At 31.5% G+C, this 25,071-nt stretch overlaps 1 protein-coding gene and 1 long non-coding RNA gene across 5 annotated transcripts; both read right to left on the reverse strand.

Annotated features, from left to right (window-relative positions):
• Window positions 1-2,653: 2,653 nt before the first annotated feature.
• Window positions 2,654-3,676, reverse strand: LOC114728714 (uncharacterized). The gene is made up of 3 exons (XR_003738931.1): window positions 3,620-3,676; window positions 3,159-3,225; window positions 2,654-2,926 (listed from the first exon to the last, which is right to left on the reverse strand). It is a non-coding gene; the product is annotated as an uncharacterized LOC114728714 (long non-coding RNA).
• A 2,146-nt stretch (window positions 3,677-5,822) lies between these two features.
• Window positions 5,823-13,793, reverse strand: LOC114754725 (peroxisomal biogenesis factor 6). 4 transcript variants are annotated; one of them, XM_028902031.1, is made up of 15 exons: window positions 13,334-13,793; window positions 11,900-12,021; window positions 11,729-11,817; window positions 11,613-11,648; window positions 11,129-11,222; window positions 10,651-10,773; window positions 10,098-10,162; window positions 9,301-9,797; window positions 9,141-9,222; window positions 8,963-9,001; window positions 7,814-8,382; window positions 7,253-7,388; window positions 7,100-7,171; window positions 6,865-6,987; window positions 5,823-6,406 (listed from the first exon to the last, which is right to left on the reverse strand). In XM_028902031.1, exons 1-15 carry the CDS (start codon window positions 13,540-13,542, stop codon window positions 6,293-6,295), a joined length of 2,370 nt encoding a protein of 789 aa, XP_028757864.1. In that variant the 5' UTR covers window positions 13,543-13,793; the 3' UTR covers window positions 5,823-6,292. The 4 variants fall into 4 exon arrangements, with proteins under 4 accessions (XP_028757864.1, XP_028802405.1, XP_028751224.1 ...); XM_028946572.1 differs by having other exon boundaries at window positions 8,864-9,001; window positions 13,334-13,791; XM_028895391.1 differs by having other exon boundaries at window positions 7,103-7,171; window positions 8,864-9,001; window positions 13,334-13,790.
• Between the last annotated feature and the right edge of the window lie 11,278 nt (window positions 13,794-25,071).

The following is a 25,071-nucleotide window of genomic DNA, read 5'->3' on the forward strand; positions in this document are numbered from 1 at the left end:
TTAGAGCACCTCTAAGATTTCCACTATAATCCCAAGATTAAACGAGCTCTTGGTGTCTTAGTACAGTAATTGATTTCCTCAATCACTGCCCCTTACTACCCATAAGGTTACAATCCCTCTAAGAGTCCACACTCTTGAGTTACTCTTAGAAGGTGAGTAAAGAAGGTGTATCATTCTGTCTCACAGAGTAAATAAATATGAAACACTGAAGTTCAATAAAAAAAGAAAAACAGAGTATTGAATGCAACAGTAAGTATTTCAGCAGAAGTAGCTCACGTATTCAATTACTCATTCAATGCTCTTTGCACCTTTTATAGTTGGAGAAGTTTAATTAATTGTTAGACTGAAGAGCTTCTAGCAGTTGGAAGTTCGGTTGCGTGTTTTCCCAATTGCAACAGTATTCACCATTAATGCTTCTGACACGGCAGGTTAAGGGCTACGAAATATCCGTTGAGTATCCATTGAGCTTTGTATTCTGTAACAATACTTGAAAATAATAAGTTTTTCCTTCAGAATGAAACTCATGATGATAACTAATCAAGTGATATTAAACATTTATGTGGCAGTTGGAAAGGGAATCAATTAATCACCAGATACTTTAAACATAAACTAAACATCCTTGATCGAAGTCATGATCGATAACTGGTTGATTGATTAAGTTATCGATTAATCAAAGTGAAAGAATTTGAAACAGATAACTATATTTATCGATTAAGTTATGGATTAACCATTGATCTATTAAGTGATCGATAAATGAAAAGAGTGACCTTTGAAAGATTAAGTAGGAAAAGGTCTAAGATCACTTATGGCTTTGACTCCCTTAAAATAGAGAATTATGATAAACATGAAGGCTGAGAAAAGCTTGAAGAGAACTATTCAGCAGATTTTGAAAGTCACTGTAACTTGTTGTTTTTAACTGAAATGAGTTAATGATCAATCAAGTGATTAAAAACTGTTTGATCGATCATGTTATCGATAAAGCTGAGTGAGATAAAAAGGTTTCCAAAGAACAATGATCGAGTACTTTATTGATAAATGAATGATAGAAAAACTTATTGATAAAAAGTCAAGAAAAGTATTTTAAGCTGAAAACAAAGATTGTATAATGTTCGAGTAGTTGATCGATTAAAGGTTGATCGATCAAGTTATCGATAAAACATTATTTTAAAAGCTTAGTTAAAAAACCAGGGATAAAGCTTAATCGATCATGTTATATGAAAACAAAATATTCAGAAACTTGGATGATGAATCATTTCATTAATAATCAAATGTTCGATTAGGTGATCGAAAACATAACTCAAAAAGTTAGGTGTAGTGAGATAGTGATGATCGATCATTTGATTAACAAATCACTGATCGATTAAGTGATCGATTAAAAAACCAAAAAACAACCTTGACCAGAAACATATCAATAATCCACTGAGTTTTCAAGCATTGTTCAATCTGGTTATCGATAGATCTCTTATTGATAAAGTGATCGATAAATGATGAATGAAACAGAATATAACTTAAGTAGAAGGGCTTTACCATTCATCTATCTCCTCATTGATAACTTATTTATCGATCATGTGATCGATAACTTCCTACCAGAATAATGTCCCTTTATCTATCAATTGTTTGATCATCAAATTATCGATCAAGTGATAGATAATTTTCTACAGACTTTTATACCAAACATTGTTAACAATGATCGATCAATTGATCGATCAACACATAAACCTTGAATTATCTATCAATTTATCGATCAAACTTAGTACCAACCTTCAATTACACAGAGACAATTTATCTGATACTTGATCGATTACTTTTTGATCGATCAGGTGATCGATCAACATATTAAACCAAAACATACTTGATTTGTTATCATCAAAACCTTAAATCTAAGAAAAACAAGTGTTGGAAATAGTTGATGAAACCTCTTGAAAATGGATCTTGGCAATCATAGTTCAAAATGACTTTGGGAGTATAAATCACTAAGTTTTCTAAACGAAAAACCTTAAAGAATCCTTTAAGTCTAGAGTCTTAATAAATGGACATCCAATCATAAAACCCTATAAAACTCACTTTATGTGTGTATTAGGATTAATTAATGCACTTGGTTCAATGTAAATTCAGATTAACTCATTATTAAACAATATCATGTAGAAAGAAGAGTATCAAAAGAATTGCATAGAAACATATATGTAATCACATATATAGAAGCCCACATTCAACATTAACTAATCCAATACATAACATAATCATCTAGAATTGATTACAATCATAACCAACATAGTTCAGTCACAAATTTACAAACCCTAGATCTAGGAATTCATAAACAAGCAACTAGACTATAGATAAAGCCAACTCCTCTTTGAAGCTCTTGGAACTCATGCCAATCAATCCATCTTCAAGAGAATAAATGTCTAGCCATGTAATGGAGTAGGAAGCACCACAATCAACAATGATTTCGAGCTACCCATAGTGGAAGATGCATAAGTGGAAGAAGATGAGAGTTTGATGAGGGAGAGTGAGAGAGGATGAATAGAGGAGGCTATAGATGAGTGAATGGAGTGTTAGGTCAAAAATAGGGTTTCTAAACATTTAAGGGGATGAAATGGGTAGGATTTAATGAGTGGGTAGCCTAATCTTGCTATTAGGATCTGAATCTGGGTTGCTAATATGAGGACTTCATTGCGGCTAAGGGAAATGTTTGCCGTAATGAAGCTTTCCTAAGAGGAGCTTCATCAAAATCGATGAGGTTGCCACAGTGAAGACAAAATATGGCCGCGGTGAAGACATCTTAAGACTATAGTGATGCTTATCTTCCAATTACACCGTGGCACATAATTTACTTAGCCATAGTGAACAGTTCTAGAATCAATACTTTGAGTCTTGTGTTGTGTAGTTCCTTAGTCTCCAATCATGGCTCTAATTCTTAAGTTTCCTGCAATAGAAAGCAACAATTTGAAGCATTAATTGTCCTAAAAAAGACAGTAACTCAAAGCAAGGAATCTTAATCTAAATTAAACACAATTATCACTAAAAGAGCTACTAACTATGATAAAAGCCCTGAAAATGATATGAAGAGACATAAAAGAATTGGGCTCAATCAGCATATCCATATAGCAACCAAATAAACAATGCAAGTTAAGATCAAAGTTGTAAGTTCTTGCTACCTCTTTCAAGCTTGACTCTTTCTTCCTTTCCTTTATCCTTGGAGCTTTTCTTGCCAATGGACAGTACCTATCAAATATACAACAGGGGCATTCTATGTTCAACTCAAGCAATATCAATGACTTGACTTGACATACACCATAAACCTTATCTTTGATTTTAGGGTTTTGTGTCATTTTTATGATTTTTCATGTAGAATCCATATTTGAACTTAGATTTATCCAAATCCAATTTCTTCCCTTAATTCTTCCTTTGGCTAAAGCATATGTATGTGTGTAACAAGTTGAAATTCTTCCATAAATAGAGTTAATTCCTAGGCCACCCTTTAATCATTCATGTTATGACTTATAACATTTTGGCCAAAAAAGTACCTTAGGGTTTTAGCTATTTTTTCCCATCAAAATTAAATCCAAATCAATCATTAATTAAGGCAATTAAACCCTTAAAAGAATCCTTAACTTACCTTGTGTATTGCCTTAAAATTGACTTGGTTTTCTTTTTCCTTGTTCTCTCCCTTTTCCCTTTGATTCAAGAGCAAAAACTTTCCTCTCTATGTCTTCTTATGTTGGCCAAAAATGAGGAACTTGGATAGGTATTTATAGACAAACTTTTAGCTTGGATTTTCTATTTGGGTCTTGGTGAAATGTTATAATTTCTTTGTACACTTGTCCCCTTTATCAAGCCATGTTTTACATGATCATACCGAGTGTCATAGGAGAATAAGATGACTAGCCATGTGTCCTCTTACATCATCTCCCTTACATCATCAAGCTCTTCCAAGTCAAGGTCGTCCTGTCTTCCAAATACTAATATCATGCCATTTGCCTTATGAGGTGTCTTCCTTTTAGAAAAACATGTGTTTAAAAATATATTATCTTATTACATAATTCATTCTTCCAGGCATGCCTTTCATAAATTTTAAAAATTCCAATCATATCGTCTCTTCATAAAATGGTGCCAAAATGGTAGAAAATTATGGAGAAAAATTACCTCACCAAGCTTTAGATCATTCTACTGAATAATTATACCAAATTGGTTAAATTTTTCTTAAATTCTGTCCAATCCAGTGGCTCTAAAAATTCATTTCTTTATGCCAATAACTTTCTTTTAATGAGAGGAAGTTCCCTATTTTTCTTAGATTAAAGTTCAACCTATAACTCCCTCTATTCAAATTTCTTCAAAATCGACCTCCTACCGATATGATTCGACATTAAATATTTTTAAAGTTAACCTTCTCACCTTCAAGGCTTAGAAATAATTTTACAATCTGTAATAAACTCTCAACTAATTTTTTTTTCATTTCTGTCTGAACAATTAAGACCTTTATACATTTAAAATAATTCACTTTGGCTAATTTTTTTTCTTGTTTAGCCAAAAATACCTATAATTATAGAAAATTTTCTGATAAGTCTCATTCTATTTTCACTTTTTAGGCCTTAAATACTATTTTAGACACTCTACTTTTCATGAATTTTCAAGAATTTCAAGAATTTCAGGCATAATTTCCAATACTGTCCTTTCTTAACTTAAACTTTTCAAAATGACAGTTTGGTCCCTACCTAGGTTTCACTTTAAAAGTTGTTCCATCTTTATTCTACTATTCTATCTAGCCCACAGTTAGTTTCAAATCCTTCATCTCGTAAGTTAAAATTTACAAGATATGACACCAAGTGTGTTTATTAGGGGAGATGGTAGTTGGGGATTGGGTGATGATGAGAATGACAGTCGCAGTGAAGACCTGTGGGAGAAGGAGGGGATGAACGTGGTGGTGAGCTTCATGGGTTGTAGGCTTTGGGCTCTTTATGATGGCAATGGAGATGAGGAAGAAGCAGTGCCACGTTGGAGAAGGAGACAGTAAAGAAAAGAAGAACATCGTAAAGAAAAGAAGAACATCATAGCTCACAATCCACTTGGATCATTTTCATCTGATGTAGCACTAATAAGGATCGAGTCATAAACATAAACTACAAGGATTGAGTTGCAACAAGTTAAACTATAAGAACTCAGTTACAAACTCAACCAAATTTCAAGTATTAAATAATTAATTCTTTCCTAAAATCAAAATTAATTAGCTTACAAATTATATATCCACGGCGATGATTGTAAACATCATAAAGCTTATTTTTTTGTTTAAATAAAAATCTCCTTTTTATTTTGTATTATGTGAATATTTATGTTTCTTAATCATCAATCTAACATATTATGAACACATGGACTAATGACTATAACTTGAAAATCTAATATAAGGACTTGATTAAAAATCAAATAGAATTATAATGATTAAAAAATTAATATTTTTAAAGATTTAATTATTTTTTAATTAAAAAAATCTAATTAACTTGACTATTATTGAATGGAATTAGAATAGTTTATGGATGATAAATAGATGATATATGGATCGCAATTGAAAAATAAATTAGATTTTTAGCAGCAAGTATCAGATTTTTAAATTAATAGTATCGCAATAAATGTGATATCAACAAATAATTAAATCTTGATTTAATTTATATTTTGATTACGAAAAGCCCAATTAAAATAATCAGGCCCATTAAAGGCAAACCCAAAGTTCAACGATTATCATTTAAACATATTTAAATTAAATTACGTATATCCAATATTTATACCGTTCATGTATTATATATAATATTTAATAGGAAAAATCTCTATTAAATACTCAAGACCATCAATAGTAGATCTGAAATCTAACGCAAACAAAACAAGCAATTACAAGCCATTATTCAAAAGCTCACTGTCTGACGATGCTTTTCTTATAAATACATCATTAACCTAAAAGGTTTGGTGTAATCACTCTTACTCACTGAAAAGCCAATGCATCTTCAAAAACCAATTACGAGTCCCCTAGTACTAGCACAGGTTGCATTGGTTTCTAGACAACCGAATGAAATACCAACAACCCTCTCCACACATGATGCATGATATGATGAATTACACACAGTATGGAGGATATATGCCTGGATTTTTAGCTCTTCTATATGTACAAGATATTGCTTCTAATTTTTGAGAGCATCCCCCTGGCATAACTGGACATTTCAATGTCGGTTTTATGGGCTATGTTCTTGTGTTTTGAAGAAAGAATGTTGACCAGTCCATTGCTTACCAGCTTTCTACGTACATCCTATAGGAAGTAAGTGAGTTGCTGTTTCTTCCTTGAACCTCCTTCTCCATATAGCTCATTCCACTGCTTCAGCTCAGCCATTATTGATCCTTCAGCAGCAAAACTTGCAGCAACCTGCATTAAAACAAACCATTAAGCTTTCATAATGAAATAGCCATATGTAGGGAAGAATACAAGATCTTGATTCGTCTGTATCACAATGATAAAGATCAAGTTTCACAAGTATAATCATGAGGGGTCACTAGGCAAGTTTATGATCTCCTTTAACAGTTGAGGTGTACTAGGCGTCTGATAAAGCTATGTGCTGAAATCAAGACTCGCAATGTAAGTCTTTTCAAGGAAAGACACAATAGAAAGGAAGCAAAAGAGTAGCGAAATCAGTGATGAATCAAGTACAGGTTAGTTGAGTCTTTGATTGCGATTATCTCATGCCTCATACTAATGAAATATTACCAACCTGATACTATTTACTCAGGTGTCATATATTAGTCAGTGAATTCCCTTGAACAACCAGAATACTGTAAATCCATTGTCCTTCATGTGAATTGAGAAGGGTTTTCAGTTAACCTTACCTGACTCTTAGCCTGTCTCATGTCTTCCATGTTTAAAGGCCTCAAGGCAATTACTTGCTCTTCTCCATCGTCCTGAGTATCAGAAGCATCCTCTGAGTTTTGTTTTTCTGCTGCCTTTTTGTTCTTTTCCTCGAACAAGATAAAATTGATACCAGTCATTTAACCGGTATTGATAAGGGCAAGGTTGGGGGCAATGTCACAAAATAACATTGTAAAGGTTGCTTAGTGATACTACTACCTTGTCTTTCAATCTCTCCTGCTTTATGAGCTCCCTAACAGGTCGATAAGCAGCAGTTGTGCAAAAATTCTGTTTATACAGAAATTCAGTGTCGAGATGATGCCAACACTTCAGAAGCAGTAAACTAGAATCATAAGCTGCAAAACAAACCTTAAGATCACTTCCACTGTATCCTTCTGTCATAACAGCAAGCTCTTTGAAGTCTAAATTTTCAGTCTTTTCCTTAGCTAGTAGAGTCTTCAAGATCATTTCCCTGTTCTCAGCTGATGGAAGGCCAACCATGATTCTGCTCAACATGAAAAGTTACAGAGGCATCAGTTGCAAATCTCAATAATAAGATGCGTTTGAAAATCAAATTATTCAATAGTATTGCTAAGAGATGCTTAAGAGAATCTTCAAAATAAATAGTAGTGCAAATTCAAACACTGATGTATTTTTCTGTCAGTAAACACAAATATCAGACAATTTATAAACTTGAAGACTTTGGTGATCACGAGTGTTGCATAGAGTTGGAAAAACAAAATGTAAAAGAACCATGTCATATGATGGAGCCACTTGCAATCTATGTGTAAAAGCTTTATAGTTTGATTTAGCCTTTTCTTTTCTTATGAGCACCTAACTGTTGATAAAGGTCATGTAGGCACTTTTTCTAAGAATGGCAATATTGAAATTAATCAGAAACAGACAACCTATGCATCTATAATGACTTGCCTTCGCTCAAACCGTCGTATGATTGCTTCATCAAGGTCAACTGGCCTGTTGGTTGCAGCAAGGACTAGAATTTGTTCCCCAGGTTTTGTCAATAGACCATCCCAGTGCGTCATGAATTCATTTTTAATCTTCCTCATAGCCTCATGTTCTCCAACTCTTGTTCGCTGCCCAAGCATGCTATCAACCTCATCAACAAATATAATAGTTGGGGCAACCTTTGCCGCCAATGTGAACAGAGCTCTAACATTTTTCTCATCTTCTCCAAACCATTTTGAAGTGATGGTAGACATTGAGACATTGATAAAGCTTACTCCAGCTTCATTTGCAATTGCCTTTGCAAGCATTGTTTTCCCAGTACCTGGAGGTCCAAAGAGCAATATGCCTCTGCAAGGCTTAAGAAGTCCACCTTTGAAGAGATCTGGCCTTCGAAGGGGAAGCATGACCAGCTCTTGGAGTGACTCTTTAATTTCATCTAATGCACCAATATCTGCAAATGTAACTCCAATCTCATTTGCAGGGATGACCTCTGGTCTAATTCGCTTCTCAAACTCATTGTCAGGAGGAACTTCCTGCAATCACAATAATAAACTTGTTGTAACACTAATAGTAATAAGAACAATAATAATATAAAATAACAGACGCAAGTAACCATGTAAAACAACAATTAATATTGAATAGTTTCAAACTCTAGGCCTTGGAGAAAAGTGAAGGCATGCCCCGGAACCATTCGTATCGGCTTAACTATCAAATCTCAAACACTCTTATGCTGTGATAGTGAAATTGACAAAAGTTTACGGAATAGTGCAATGTGAAAAAATGTGTAATATTTGATGATGATATTTGTTGTGAATATAGAAACTGATAGTAGTTGTCAGCCGCTCATATGCATAGAACGTTCTTGATAGAGTTTCCTTTCTCTTTCATTGTCTGAAAGAGGTTCAATATGTGTCTGAACAGTGGGTTCTAGAATGATAAGAAAGACTGCTTCGCCTTTCAAGATCCCTCCAATGCAAATCTTCTTGAAGTTGGCTACAGGGAAATCAATCTTACAGACGCTTTTGGAGCAGAATTCTCTCCATCACTCTTTGCTAGAGGAATGGATTTCCCTGTCTCACTTTTGTTTTCAGGTGCTTGAGCGTCAGACCGTACCTCATTTTTTGCACCATTCCCCTCTCCGCCAGCTGAGCCCTGCAATGTAAATTTAGAATCATGAGAACTCTTTCATCATCTTCATTGCCTTTTTCTTCCTTATTTATTTATTTATTTATGTGGAAGCAATTTTGCTGATCCATCTTACCCTTGGAAATGAGAATGGATGTAAGCATACCTTGTTTCCATTAGCTTCCAGCTTTAGGGTATCCTCAGCAGTTCTTTTGCCTTCTTGAAATAGATTCAAACCATGGGACAGACTGTTCATTACCAACATCAGTAACTAGAAAACATTTCGCTTAAATGAATACTTAGAAATCGATGGTCCAGGTTCTAACCTCTCAGATGATATTACTAGCTTCCCATTTCGGTATTCTGGATCCTTGGTATTCATCAAGTGATAACGTATAGCAGATACTACAATCTCTTCAATATAATTACTTAGCACCATTGTGTCTGCACGGCAGATTGAATTCAAGTCATTACATTCAATATCATTTGCTGCAAGTACTTCAGCAATGTGCTTTTTGTTATCTTGAAACTGAATTATTTTCATGTTCTCTTCAAGTTGGGCATTCCAGTTTCCAAGACTAATCTCATCTTCGGGTGGTTTAATCTCAATGTTGTAAGGAAATAATGTTGCAAGCCTTTCATCAACTTCTGAGAATTCATCCTCAGCATCTACTATCTGGGAACCAAGTACCAACACTGGCCCTGAAAGTTTTTCAAGCATTTTATGAAACAAATTGCATAGCCGTTCTGATTGGAGGAAAATCTTCTCAGCATCCCTAATGTATAAAATGATGGGACTTTTTCCTGAGACAGAAACCAAGACCTGCAACAGCTAATATAGATCCTTCTTGTTAGAAACGACTATTGATAGATATATCCCAAGTCCGTTTTTCTTAGATGTATCTTTCAAAGCAAAAATCCTATTTCAAAATTAGCGTAGCAGAGGACCATATCCCTGGAACGAAGACACTTCTTTTTTTTTTTGAGTGAATGGAATTAAGATACCTTCCAAGTGATGTTAGTTTTTTTCAGCTATACTTGTCCTACGGAAACCTTGCCCATTATGGTACTTCTTAAATACAGTACAAATTCGAAGTAGAGAGAAAAGCTATGATGACATCACCTTGTAGAGCAACTGAAGGAAGAGTTTTTCATCAAAACACAAGCTGCTCATGTGCTTCAAGGTGCCTGAAAATGGAAGTTCAAAGCAATGAGCAAACAAAAATTTGCAATTTATGCAGCTTCGATTATAAAATAAGGAATTGATTATTTAGATTAAGAGTGATAAGATATGATTATTACTGCTGCTGCTGCTGCTGCTACTATTATTATTATGTGATAAATTCTTGCTATTAAATATTACAAAATTCTAAGAATATCCCTGCAATAACTAAAATCTACACTTACTTCCAACTTTCCAAGCATTAAGCAGCTGCATTTACTAATAACAAATTGGTGAAAGAAGTGGGCAATGCGCACAGCTTAATTAAAAGTAGAGGTACTATATTTGATATTATAAAGATGAAGCCTTACATATTGGCAACCATTAGTCCTTGAGTTTAGTACATTTTTAACACGGTTATCATTATAGAAGACAAATCTATCAAAATATATATGAAGAGGATATTAGCTAAAACTGGATGATAGAGAGAGATAAATATGTTTTCATGTACAACCTGAATTTGTTGGACCACATTGGGAAGCGGTGCTACTCATATCAGATGCAGCAGAGGCATTCCTGCTAAGTTTTGAAGATGTATTGGAACTTCCAGTACTATTACTATGTGTGTGCAAAGTGCCTGAATGAAAGTTGTCAATCAAGATATGTCAAAATAATGTACAAACTACAAAAGTTTAGTAAAATTTAGCGAACAGTCATAACTGGAGGATATTTAAAGATGCAAAATCCGCATGGTAACATGATGTTATAGAAAAATTCATAACCTTTTGCAAGATCTTGAACATGACCACTATAAGAAAAAATTATCAGCACTGAAAAAGAAAGCTACATCATGACTAAATGTAGAAGGGATTTCAATCGTCATATCAACAGTTAGAAGTATCAATACTCCCAAGAAAAAGTAATCTAATACTGAGAAATACAAAAATTGTTTTCTCCCCAAGCCCGGGGGGTGTTTCTTTCTTGTTTCTTACCTTTAGTTTTTCCAGTTGAATGGAAAACTGAAAAGAAACCCAAAAAACTGGACGCTCGCTCGAGAGCCGCCTTAGATAAAGACCTTTGAGAGGACTATAAACAAAGCAAACCAGTTAGGAAAATCCCCTTACAAAACAACTAAATATTTGTAACTTCAAGTAATCCCTTTTTGAGAGAATATAGTACACTGAACTGAAAGTTTCTTTTTTTTTTTTGGGAGGGAAGTCTAGAGTCCAGAATTACAGGCAAGAAAACACTCCCCACATAAATATTCATGTCAATCCATGTTCTAGTTAAATTTTTTTTTTTTTTTTTGTGTACATTCTAGTTAATAATTTAAAAGTATGACTTAAGGAATGACAAAGTGAGTAAACAAATTTATTTTGTGTAAACAGTGATGTATCGCCAGTTGTTAGTGCAGAACAGACACCATGGCGGGACAAAAAAGTAAACATAAAGTGTTCATAGCAAAAGAAAACTTACTGATTCTGTTCTTGCACATCCATATTTGCTTTGCATCTGTACAAGGGAAATAGATCAGATGCTAATATTTGCTTATTCAATTTAAATAAATGAAATTAACATATGAAAATAATCACCTTGAAAGAGAAGTCAGCAATATCTAGAAGCAGCAACTTTGACTCAAAGTGATGAGCTAAAGCCTTGGCAAGTATTTGCAGGTAAAGCTCTTCAAAATTTGAAAATAACAGTATGAGTCAATCAGACATGAATACCTAAACAATCTTGTGCAGGACATCTTCATAACATACCTGCTGGTCCAGAAAGCAGAATTGCCCTACTTGCCGGTGAAAGATTACGGGTGTGTTTGGAAAAGTGAAGTTGTTTCAAATGAACGAATGCAGCACTCCTCAATAACTCACAAGTTCTTTCACTGTCATAGTCACCACCAAACAGTGGAATAAGATTTGAGTTATCAGGGAAAATTCATATTTCACGTAAGATTTGAAACTAGAAGCAGGTGTTTATAAAGCCTATCTACTTGAGGATAAATGGTCTCAAGACAAGCATAACAAATTCTTTCAAGGGTAGAGCATCACGCCGCATTCCCCAGTGAATGGACCAAAGACTCACATCCACAGAGATCTATGCTAAACATAAGCCACAGTTATGGGTAAAGCATGGTTCTTATGCTTGCTTACACCTCAATCAAAAACCCAATAGATACTTCAAGAGATCTATGCTTGTACAGTTACAGCTAAAGCATGGTTCTCAAGCTTGCATAGACATTAAATAAAAACAAGTACTTCAAGCATCATGTCTGGCTGAGAGTAATATGTGAATGAATTTTATAATACTAAGAAAAAGGACGCAAGGATACGGCTCAACGTTGCAAGAGTTCTTCAATAGTATGTTTCTTTCACTAATAGCTGACCTGAGAGCTACACTACATAAGAGTAGCATAAATTAACAGTTTCTTTTGTCAATTGACACCCCCCCTCCAAAAAAAAAAAACCATAATAGATTTTCAGGAAGATAAAGTTTACATATTTCGGTGTGCAAGTGTATTCTAATCACTGTTTTCATGCTCTGAATCAGAAGTCAACTGAATTGGGAAATAAAAGGTGCACTAAAGCACAAAGAATATATGTTACATTTTCTACGAGGAGGATGAAACTAGAATCCGCATCGAAGTGCTATGCAGAATCAATCTGAACAATAAAAATAAAATAAAAACTACAAAATTGCAACTGAAAAGAATAATCCTAGATATGAGAAAAATCTTATATGAATAAAATAAAGAAAAATTCCCTGTGACTGCAAGCAATACATTAAGGCACGTTAGTTTCGGATTCAGTTTCATTTTGCGTAACTTCTCATCCGTCCTGGCCCAAGAAATGATAAAAGAAAGAGAGAATTTCCACGGAAAAGTGGACAGGATTCCTCCTACAGAAAATCAAAGAAAGCTCAGGGTTGACAGAGCATAAAGCCGAGACCTGAGATCAATAACAAACTTAAAAAATCTCAGAGAACAGAAGAACCAACATAGAAGACCAGAAGTCATGTCAGAAAGTCAAATCTACAAGTACAAGAAGCTTCAAAATAGATTGCAAGTAAATTTCAAGTACCCCGTGAAAAATGTTTATCATATCTTCAAAACCTTGAAGCACCAACTTCATTATACAAAATAAAAAGCAAGCAACAAATACATTAACAATTTTGGTAGGAAAAGTCAGTTAAATTACCTTAAGTAATAAGGAAACTCTTCAAAAGTTTCCTTGCATTCCTTGCCATCAATCACCAGCCTTAAAAGTTCCTGCTCAATCTGCTCACCACAGAGCGCATGATTCCCTCCAACCCATTTCTGAACCACTTGCCCTGAACTCAACCCAATCCCTACTCCAAGACCAACCCCTACGCTCAATGCTGACAACAAAACGTGTTTCTGCTCCATCTATTCAGACAGATTGATTTGATTTGGCCCTTTTTGAGAAAGCAAATGTCTGCTCCTCTTAAGCGATTCTCACCAATAGGACATCAAAAGATTGACGACGTTCGAGATTCTGGATTAGAGAGATTCAGCAAGGCTTTTTGAAACAAAAACGAAAAAGGTAAAAATAAGAGTCTCTAGAGAGACGTTGGTCCAAAGAAGGAGCAAGCAACGAGTGTATGGGTGTGTGTTAGTTTCCCTCTTCATCTCTATATAAAAGACATGCCATTCTTATGAATGGAGAATGTATAGACGTTGCTGGTGCTTGCCGGGAAGGAAGAAAATATTGAAAGCAAAACGGAAGGATTACTTTTCAATAAAAGAGTTTGAGAAGCTTTAAGTGTTTTTTAAAAATATTTTTTCCAAAATTAAAATAAATTTTTTTACATATTTATTTTGTATATTATAAAATTATTTTTAAAATCATGATTTAGTTTCTATCTAAACACTCCTAGAATTTTTTTTAGGTGGTGCCGACGCCAAATCTGGGTACCCCACACTGTCCAATTTCTTTTAACAATATGAACTAGAGTTTAAAGTGCTTTTTTATTCCCAAACAAGCTACCGTGGTTTAAAGAAATTTGTCAAGTTAAGCTAATGTGTAATATGTAATCTCTCAAAAACAATGCAACATGAAAGGCTCTGTGTCACACTATTTTATAATCTTCTTTTTTTTTGGTAGAATATTTTATAATCTTCTTTTGAGTACATATAAAGCGGTAACTCCTCTGATAATATTTTTAAGATAAAAATACACTCAACTATGCACATAACAAATTTTCCTATGAAACTTGAATGATAAGCTTACATTGATAGTCAAATTAGCGCATAATTTGAAAAATGGTTCATAAATTCGTATTTTGATGATGACATAATTTTGGGAATGATCATGTATTTTCAATTTTTATTCTCTTTTGGACCCGTATACAATCAAATAATCCGACTATAAGTGAAATAAAATTGTAAATGAAAATAAAATTCTTTTAACGAGATTTTATATATTCACAAATTCCAAAATTAAGATATTATTTGAAAAATATTAAATTATTTTCCATCTATCCACCATTAGTTGGAATTCAATTTTGAATACTTCTTTTGTTTTAAATATAAGACTCATTTTATATTATAAATTACACTATAAAATAGGTCTTATATTTAGGAGTATAATATTTTGCTAGCTAGAGTGTGATTTTGGATTTTTCTTAATAAAAAAGTATGAAGTGGTAGAAGACGGCATGGAGTTGGATCGGTGCCACACAAAACCGAAAAATATTTTAAAATTTTGAGATTTTAAAAGTATTCAAAAAAAATGTAGAACCTAACCCATTATGCATTCCAATTTTGCATTTGAATTCGATGGAGAGAATATTTGCGTCCCAAAATAATTTGATTTATCTGTCTACACTCTGGAATTTTAGCAATTCAACCATTCGTGGATTGCTCACTTAATTGTCTTCCCTTCCTTCCCAAAAACAAAGTACGTACTACTTCCTTCACCGCCTTCTATCATACTAACTCTAATCCTTAATATAAAAGCTTATTAACTAATTTAAACAGATTAAAAAAATTAGTTAAATTAGTTATTTATAATAAATAAGTATTGTCTTTCATAAATTATCCTTACCAATCAAATATTTTTTTATTAGAACTACCATTATTATAAAGATTATCTTAAGGATAAATAAATAAATATAAGAGATAAAGTGGATTTGGATTTTATATTTAGAACCAAAATAAAAATCAAACGAATTCTTATATAAAGGACCAGAAGTGGTGTATATATAAATAAGCTAGTTAACTAATTTAAGTAAATTAAAAAAATTTATTAAGTTAATTATTTGTAATAAATAAGTGTTATCTTCTCTAGTATACCCCTAATAATTATGTATATTTGCTAGAACTACTATTTGATAAAATATTTGATATGTGCAACTACTACAATGATTACTTTAAAAAAATAGATAAATATTAAAAAAAATGAATTGGGATTTCTACTTAAAACTAAATTAAATATCAAACTAACTCTTAATTATATTAAGAACCGGAGGTAGTAATATCTTCCCTCAATCAAAGTGTAATTTAATAATTTTGTTCACTTGATCTATGAATGTTTAACAAATCCATCGACTTGATTGGCCTAACCCTACCTAGGATATCAGAATGATTCTACATAAGCGGGTTAGGTTAAACACTTGGCTAGATCAAACCCCAATTTATCCCACCTTGATACACACAAATTTTCTTGTTTTATTATGAATATCAATTAATTAACTTTAGCTATTTGTTTTCTGATGCATTATATATTAAATTGACTTTATAATTATGGCAAAAAATTTTAATATTCACTCTTTTAATATCTAAAAAAATTTAAATTAATTTATTTGCTTGATATTATATAAAAATAAGGCTTAATTATTACATATTTATGATTTAAAAATAATTTTTACATCTTAATATTAATTTTCATGGGAATATATTTGAGATGAAAGAAATTATATTTTCTATTACTAAATTAAATTAAATTATTTTTCTTTTTAAACTTCTAAATATTTTTCTAAGTACAATAACCAACCCGATGTCTCAAAAACCGAAAGCCAGTTCATTCCAAAGGGAAACGGGAAAAAGGCACCGGTTCACGACTTTATGCACCCCTAGCTGGATTTACGAGAATTGGTCCTTTTGGAACTTTCCTTGAATTTTCATCAATTTATAATTATTTAAAAAAAAAAAAAAGAAAAGCAAAGCACAACTTGCTATTCTGGAGACTTTACTAACCCCGTTAAGCAATCCCATGTTTCTAAATTCTAATAAATTGAACTTGTAACACCTTTTTATGTAGAATTGATGAATCTGAATCATATAATCACTTTCATTGTCTCCCAAAACAATGATAATTATCCCTAACTGCATAATTTAATGGTTTATGTAATCGAACAGAACATAAATATTACATGTTCAAAAAATTTTGTTGATACTGGTAAAAAAATATTAAAAATAATATAAGTTCAACTATAATCACAAATAAATTTTCTATTTTGTTTGCCTCAATAGTTGGCGCATTATGATTTTTTTTCTTTGTTTTTTCCCCTAAAGCAAAGTCAATTTTACGCATTTTGATTTCACAACTTGGGTGCTAAGGAAGTGATCATGGCATATGGATTGGAATGCTACATGTTGACTTGTTTTATTCTCCCTTACTTTTTTTTCACACGACATATATGACTATATGGATTATAAAGAGTAATTAATATGTTTGTAAAATTTTTTTACCTATTGTCTATATATATCCTTACTAAATTAATCAACCAAAATTATAATAATTTGTTTTTAATCTCTTAGGCAGGGTATATTTAAAGAAATAATAATTAATTTTTTTAGCATTATAAATCAATATAGAAATAAAATCAAAATGTTTTATAAAGTCATATAAAAAGAAGCAAAAAGAACATGTATTATTATTATTATTGACTATTAATACTACTTCATGTCCTTCACAATAGTACAATACTAGCTAGCTTAAAGATTAGATTTGATCATTAATATCTCAATCTATCTATCTTGTCTTCTAATTTATAATTCTTTTTTTAAAAAAAATCCCCATTGATTATAAGGTTTCTACTAATGGATTTTAATATGCATGGTTAAATATGATAGTTTAGAATAGCTGACATGTATTTGTTATAAATAACAAATTTCAATAATTTTCTTAATATTCTCAAATTTATTATCTAACTTTTATTTTAATACTCGGGGTTATTTTAATTATATAGCTGTCAAATTTATAAAAAAAATGTTATAAAAAGGCAATGGCTTATAAAATAGTTAGATAACGTTTAATGAATATGAGCTACGGCTTGTTTTAAATTGCATATTTTATTTTTTGTATTACTTTTTTTAAAAAAGTCTATTTTATTAACTAGTAACTATAATTTGTTATGTCAATAAATTTATATTTAAAATTATAATAATAATTGTTTACAAAACATGTACATACTACATAGCCATTGTTATGAAATAATAAAATATACTCGGTCAATGTGGGTCAATATTTTAGGAGTGTGTAGTTTACAACAAAAGCAATTTTTAAAATATGCAAGTCAAAACAAAACTCTTCGCACATAATTACTTTATATGTCATAAAATTACTTTTAAAATCATGTTTTAGTTTTCATCCAAACACCTTCTTAGTTGTATATAGTTCACAAGTCATATAGTTGTAAATTACGGAATAATTCAAACCATTATGTTAAAAAAAATTAAATTATTGTTAAAATATGACTAAAATACAGTATTAAAATAAAATATTTTGGCCAGCTTTATTAAAATAATATGCAGACACCCTGACGTGTTTGTGAAGCAAGGGATCGATTTGGTAGCATGCGTTCATTGGAATTCGAGTTGTTCAGATTAGGATTTTCCCTTCACCACATATGCAAAATTTCCTAGAACTTTACATTTTTTTTTTTTTTACTTTTAACATTGTTTTTGCGTGGCCACTTCCAATCGCTTTCCTTGAAAATTGCTTGATGCTTCTTTTTCTAATTTGGCCCATTTTTTCTATTTCTTTTGTTTTTTCTTCATAGAGTGAGTACTTGGAGTCCTGCACACGTAAACCTACACAACTTCAATGAAATTTACATATTAATGATGAAGTCAATCCATAATGATATAAAGGAAGACCCAAGAAATTCCTTCGAAATATCATGTAATATAATATATAATTGACAAATTAAATAGAAAGGATCACATATTATGATCCTCAGCTTTTCGTATTCTAGTGGGATGCACGATATTATTCATATGACCCGTGGTTCACGCAGCTAACGAAAACGACACATTAATATGCAATTTCAGAAGAAGTTTACAAGTTTTTTCCCCCACATTTCAAACTAGATCTTTGATATTTACTAGTTGGTTCAATCATTTAAATTTATCCTTATTCTTATATATGTGTTTTATATTAATTATTTTTTTGAACCAAACGTTGTCACCTGAACTTTTCAATAAACAACCCCCCAAAAACAAAAAACTTCGTCCGGCGAATAGTGTTTTATATAATTGCAGTAGTAAGTCTTGGCAGTGATAATTTGGATAACAATGTCAAATTACTCAACAAATATGAAGCGATTCACATTCATTATTTCTCAGTATGGCTTCGCATTACCAGTCTTATACTTTGAAAAGTCTCCAAATTATCCCATCTACAGACTGTGTGTGTATGTGTTTTTCCTTTTTTCTTTTTTGGGGGGAGGGGGAATGGTGTGGGGGCGTAAGAGAGAAGCGGAGAGATGATAAAATAGATTAAGAACATATTAAAAGAAATTTAAAAAAAGAAGCCATGTTAATTTTAACTTATTTTCTGTAAAATAGCGAATACTCTATCAATAGAGAGGACTAATTTTTCTTAAGATACTAAAAACGAAAGGTGAATTTTATATAACTAGTTTTATTTCATACACAAAGTTGATAATTGATGTATTGAACTCTGACTACCAGCACTTGGTTAAAACTTAATGGTTTGTTTGGCTCAATGAAAAGAAAAGGAGGGGAGGGATTTTAATGGAGGAAAGGGGACAGGAGGAGAGTGAAAGGATTTTAATGTTAACTTGTTTGGATTTATAAAAAGGGAGGGAAGGGGAGGAGTTTTAAAATTACCTTGTTTGATTTATGAGGGGAGTGGAAGGAAAAATATTTTTACACGGACAATTTTGCCCTTATTTCATTTAAGTTATGTTTTCAAATTTTATAGAATGTTCAATAAAATAGAATTGTAAATAACATTTAATATATTGAGTAATACTTATACAAAAATTCTAATATGCTCTAGAGCGTGAAGTATTATTGAAAAGAAGGCTGAAGTAATGTTCAACCACAACTTGTACCGCATCTCATCTTTGAATGAAATTTTTGGTTAAACAAATAAGCTCATTAGATGTGGGACCTCGTTTTCATATATTTTTATCTTTATGGCTACATAGCTTTGAGGATTTAAGTGTTGACATATAAAATTATATATATCAAAATTTAAATCTTCAAAACTTTATTCATTGAATTGTTCATTTTATCTTTTCAAATTTCACATTTACATGCAAAGAAGAGAGCAACGTCTAGAGATAAGAAGATAAAGATTTAGGGTAGTATAGAGATATTAAAAATGAATATGGGTATAATAGTCATAACATGATAAAATATTGTCATTTCCCTCCAAATCCTCCCAATTTTGGAGGGAAGGTTGAGGCTAAAATTTGTGTGTTGCCAAACAAGAAGAAATTATTAAAATCCTTCCCCCTTTCTTTCCTCCCTTCCAAATCCCTCATACTAAACGCACTCTAAAAGATAGAGCCTATGCCACTCAACCATCTCAAATAGTACACTAACTATCTCCTTTTTTATTTATGTAATAAAATCATAATAAACTCCCTCCAACCTTAGAAGCTAGTTGAATGTTACTCACAAATGTAAAATGTTGATTAACTTTGTTTCCTCAATTTATAATTTAATCACCAAATCATCCTATTAATTCCACATATTTAAAGAGGCGAGGCATCAATAGGAAAATTTTCAATTTCAATGCAAATGATTGAATTTGGTATCTTAAAAAATTAATACATATTTTATTATAAATAATTAATTAAACTAATCTTCTTAATTTATGTAAATTACAGTTAAGATCAAAAGGAGTATATTAAAATGATATATTAAATTTAATATAAGAGAAGAAATTCTCTCAAAGCAAAGCCTACCAATTTGATTTGATTTTCCCCAATTTGTGTCATTTTTGGGTAAACCCAAATGCCCGTCACTTCTGATTTTTAATATAAGAGATAGACAATTAATTTAGAAAGATTAAGAAAATTAATAAAGTTGGTTAATTATGACAGATGTGTGTTAACTTTTTAAATTATACTATCTAAATCATGCGTATTGAAATTACCCCTTAATGAGAACTCCTTACAATTAATATGAATGTTTGAGGAAAAAAATATATAGATTTGGAAAAAAAATAAATTAATGTTTTATATTTAGGACTAAAACTAACCTTTTAACTGACTCTTATCTTAACTACTAGAAGTAGTATTAATTTTTCAGGATACGAACCGGAGCTCCCAGTTAGCTTGGTCAGGGCTAGGGGTGAGCATTCGGTTTTTCGGTTCGGTTATCGGTGATAACCGAATTAACCGAATAACCGAATAGAGTAAATTTTAAACACCGAACCGAAACCGAATAACCGAATTAACTGAAAATTTCGGTTTGGTTAACCGATTAACCGAAATATATAAATATGAAAAATAATTTTAAATTAAAAATAATAAAACACAATAATAATAATTAATTAATTAATATTTCATCATTCAATGTGATTTATTATAATAATATTTATTATAATCATATTTATTGAATATAAATATATTTAAAAAGTTTACATATACCCACATATATATTTATAATAATAATATTTATTAAATATAAATATATAATATATTTATTTCGGTTATTCGGTTATAACCGAATTTTTTTTTCCTACTAACCGAACCGAACACCGAAACCGAATTATTTAAAAAATAAAAACCGAATATATAACCGAAAACCGAAATAACCGAACCGAAAAACCGAAATTAAATTCGGTTCGGTTCGGTTTTCGGTTACGGTTCGGTTTTGCTCACCCCTAGTCAGGGCAAGGTAAAGTCAGTGCAAGGTAAAGCCTCTAGTGGAAGGAATGGATAGCGTGTGTGGAAAGGGGCACGTGATTCAGGGAGGGCACACACACACACACACACATATATATATAAGTCTTTACTATAAAAGTTAGTTTAATTTTAAATTTAATTTTAAATATAAGATTCTAATTTATTTTGTTTTTTATATTTATCTATCTTTTTTTAAAATAGTCCTTATAATAGTTGCATATGTTAAATGTTTTATTAAATAACACTAGATTAGTAAAAATATTTTAAGACAAAATACATATTTATTATAAATAACTAACTTAATTAATTATTTTAATCTATTTAAATTAATTAATTAGTTTTTATATTAAGAATTAGATGTAATATATACATACAAAAGGAAGGTGGCGTGAGAACTTTCGGTCGCAGGCTTCGAAGGGAGCACATGGAGTAGGATTGGTGCGATAAAAGAAAGGTGTCACTTTGGCTCAGTAGAATAGGAGAATGACTTTACTCCACCAGGAAAAGAGGGAAGGGGGTGGTGGTAATTAATGAATTAATTAAAGAATTACTCGTAATTATCAATAATTAATTCGGTTAAAGAGGAAAAAGAAAGCGTTGGTGGTGTAAAGTGCATGTATGCGGTGTGGGTGTGCTTCGTTAGTGGCCTCCACCATGAGACTTATATTTTAGGAGCCCCTAAAAATGGCGGCTTACGCACTCACTCACGGACACCAATTAAATAAGGTCATTTTTGTTTGTCCACCGAACATGACCCTGTCTCCCTACCTAACCTTTGGCTTCTATTTTTGATATTTTTTTGGCTACTATCAATATTTAACAATTTACGAGGCATCTAAAGTTAAAATAAAAACAGTTCTTGTGAATACAAAAATGAAATATGTATCTACAGAAAATAATAATGAAGGAATATAAATATTGAAAAATATATTATGGATTCAATTTGTGTATAAGAAATTCAGCCATGTGTCATTGTCAATATCTTAACCGAATGCCTTAGGATGATGAATTGGTTGGTGGACGGGAATGAACAATATGATAAATAATGAATTTATAAAAAATAACAAGAGTATATCAAATACTCCTCCGGTCCTAAATGTAAGACCCTTATACACACACATATAAGGGTCTTACATTTAGGACCGGAGGAGTATAATTTATTGATATAAGTTTATAAGTATTTCTCTAAAATATGACAACATAAATAATAATTACAGAGACATAATAAATATCATAGACGCCATTTTTAAGTGAAAATAGAATCTCATGTAAGGATTGACTAGTACGTGAGATGAAATAAAATAGATCAAGGTACAAAAATACCTAATCCTATACCAAAATGCATCCACCACCTGACCACCACAACCTTTTTTGAGGTGTAAAAATACTTCTAAACTTGTAAAATCAGAGTAAAAATGACACTGGGGTTAAACTTAGAGGGCTAAACGTATAAGTTAACAATAAAATTATTAGTATTATAATAGTATGATAAAATTTAGTAGAGTTTTTTTTTTGGCTAAAACTGAAAGAATTAATTTATTTTCGCTATCATTGGTACTTTGCATTTGTGAAAAAACATATGGTATTTAGTACATTTTGACTAAATATTTGTGGATATTTTTGCACCTCGTCCTTTTTTGTTTCTTTTATTATAGGTATTTCGGTACTTTGATAACATTGGCATGGCCCTACTATAAAAAGTAACTATTATTAGTCAAATTTAACGGCGATGTAATTTTTGCTCTAATTTTACAAGTTTATGGGTACTTTTGCACCTCAAAAAAGATTGTGATGGTGGTTGCATTTTTTGTATAAGTTTATATGTATTTTTGTATATTGACCCAAAAAAATATGAACAAAATAAATTTTAAAAAGTACTAGTATTTTTGTGTATTTTTTTTGTATTTTTTGAATAAAATACTTGATTTCATTCTTTAATGATCATACCACATAAGATATGCATGAAGGCCCCTTTTGGTTAGCACTTGTAATTTTTATTGCACGGTAATTATTTAAGATACAAAATGTCAATTACATTAATATATTAATTATTTGATCATAATTTTTTATCAGTGATCACTGATCTGAAGACACATGTAACATTTTGTATTTGAATTTTTTTTAAAAAAATTCATTCACTTTTTCATTCCTTTTCACAAATTAAAACAAGTCCTTGAGAGCAACAAATTATATATCCTGCCAAAAACAAGAGATGGCAGGCCTGTGAAAAGTGAGAGCTGTTAGATGGACATGCCAGCGGGAACCCACATCAAAACGGCTTCGTTTTGATTGACGAAGGCAGTAAAACACCTCCCGATGGCGGATCAGATGCTAGTTGATGGGCAATCCGGGGCGGAAATTAAAATTAGTTAATTCCTTTTTAAGCGTGAAGTTACATATTTTTCCAAAAATAAAAGAAAGAAAGAAAGAAATCGGCTAGTCTCCCTTGAAATGAGTCTGACAATTGACATACTACTATTTGTCCATTTTCGTCAAAACGTAGTCATGTGGTGATGGCCTGGGCACAGACTTGTAAACTAGGGCTTTAATTTAAAAAAATTTTTTGGGAAAATATTTTATTAAATATAATAGATAAATATATATCAACATCACATTGAATAATGTCTACCGGCAGGAGGACGAAAAAAGAGAGAAATTAATTATTAGGCAAAATATAATTAAAGTACTTTAACCACAAAGATGTCTTTATTTATGAGAAATAAAAAAGTATCGAACAAAAAGAATAGTCCCGAAGAAAGCGGGACAATATTAAAAGCCCTAAATTTTGACGCTGAGTATTGGATCATCAATTAATTTGCTTTTTAGTGAATCACAAGCCTCTATGACCTTATTGGTGATTGTCATTTCGAAAAACTGAAAGTAGGCTCTTTTTTTCTTTTTTAATTTACACTTGAGACCTTGAGTGTTTGGAAACTCTTAAAAATACTTAAAAAAGTATTTTTATATAAATCAAGATAAAATTCTTCTTACATAGTTATCTTGAGTTTCATAAAATTACTTTCTAAACACCTTTTTAGTTTATATGATATTATTATACAAAATTCATTTATTTCCCTTATGTCTGCACATGGGATTAAATCCGCGTTCTTATATATGATATTATTATACAAAATTCATGTATTTCCCTTAAATCTGATCATCGGATTAAATCTGCATTCTAGCACCAGGAGTAAGCGACATGCCATTATGTTAAATAGGAGTATTGATGAAAATCTAATTTAATGACTAAATAAAAAACACAACACTGAATATTATTAAAATATAAATAAATTTAAATCATTTAAATTAACTTTAAATAATTCAAACCTTTTTCCTAAAAGCAAGATCGCATAAAGAGCAAAGATAAAGGCCTTTGGAATTAGGGTTGAGTATGCAACTTTTAGAGCTTCCCTCTAAGCAAGCATAAGAGTTGCCTCGTGTTAGAGAAAGTTCTGGAGGGAAACAAAAAAAGAAACAGACAGAGAAAAAAAAACTTTGAGAGCTCTTATCAAAGAAAATAAAGAAAGAAAGAATATAATCACAATTGAATCTACTCTCAAGTATTCCATTTTCTTTTACATTCAAGAGCAAAAAGTTAATTAATTATTATTATGAATTATTAACGAAAAGGAATATCTGAAGATTCCATTGGCATTGATGCAACCTCTTTTTAAATGTCACCTAAGGCCTTTTCCATCTCAGCATCACATGCTTTGCCTCAAATCAAGTTCTTTTTTATTTGTGGATCACACGCAACATGCCACTATTGCATTTTCACTGCTTTTTGAGTTGCTCCTCCATTTTG

This window comes from Neltuma alba, unplaced genomic scaffold, assembly GCF_004799145.2.
Source record: "Neltuma alba isolate B1F8T4 unplaced genomic scaffold, ASM479914v2 tig00000015_pilon, whole genome shotgun sequence".
In the NCBI taxonomy this organism is placed as follows: domain Eukaryota; kingdom Viridiplantae; phylum Streptophyta; class Magnoliopsida; order Fabales; family Fabaceae; genus Neltuma; species Neltuma alba.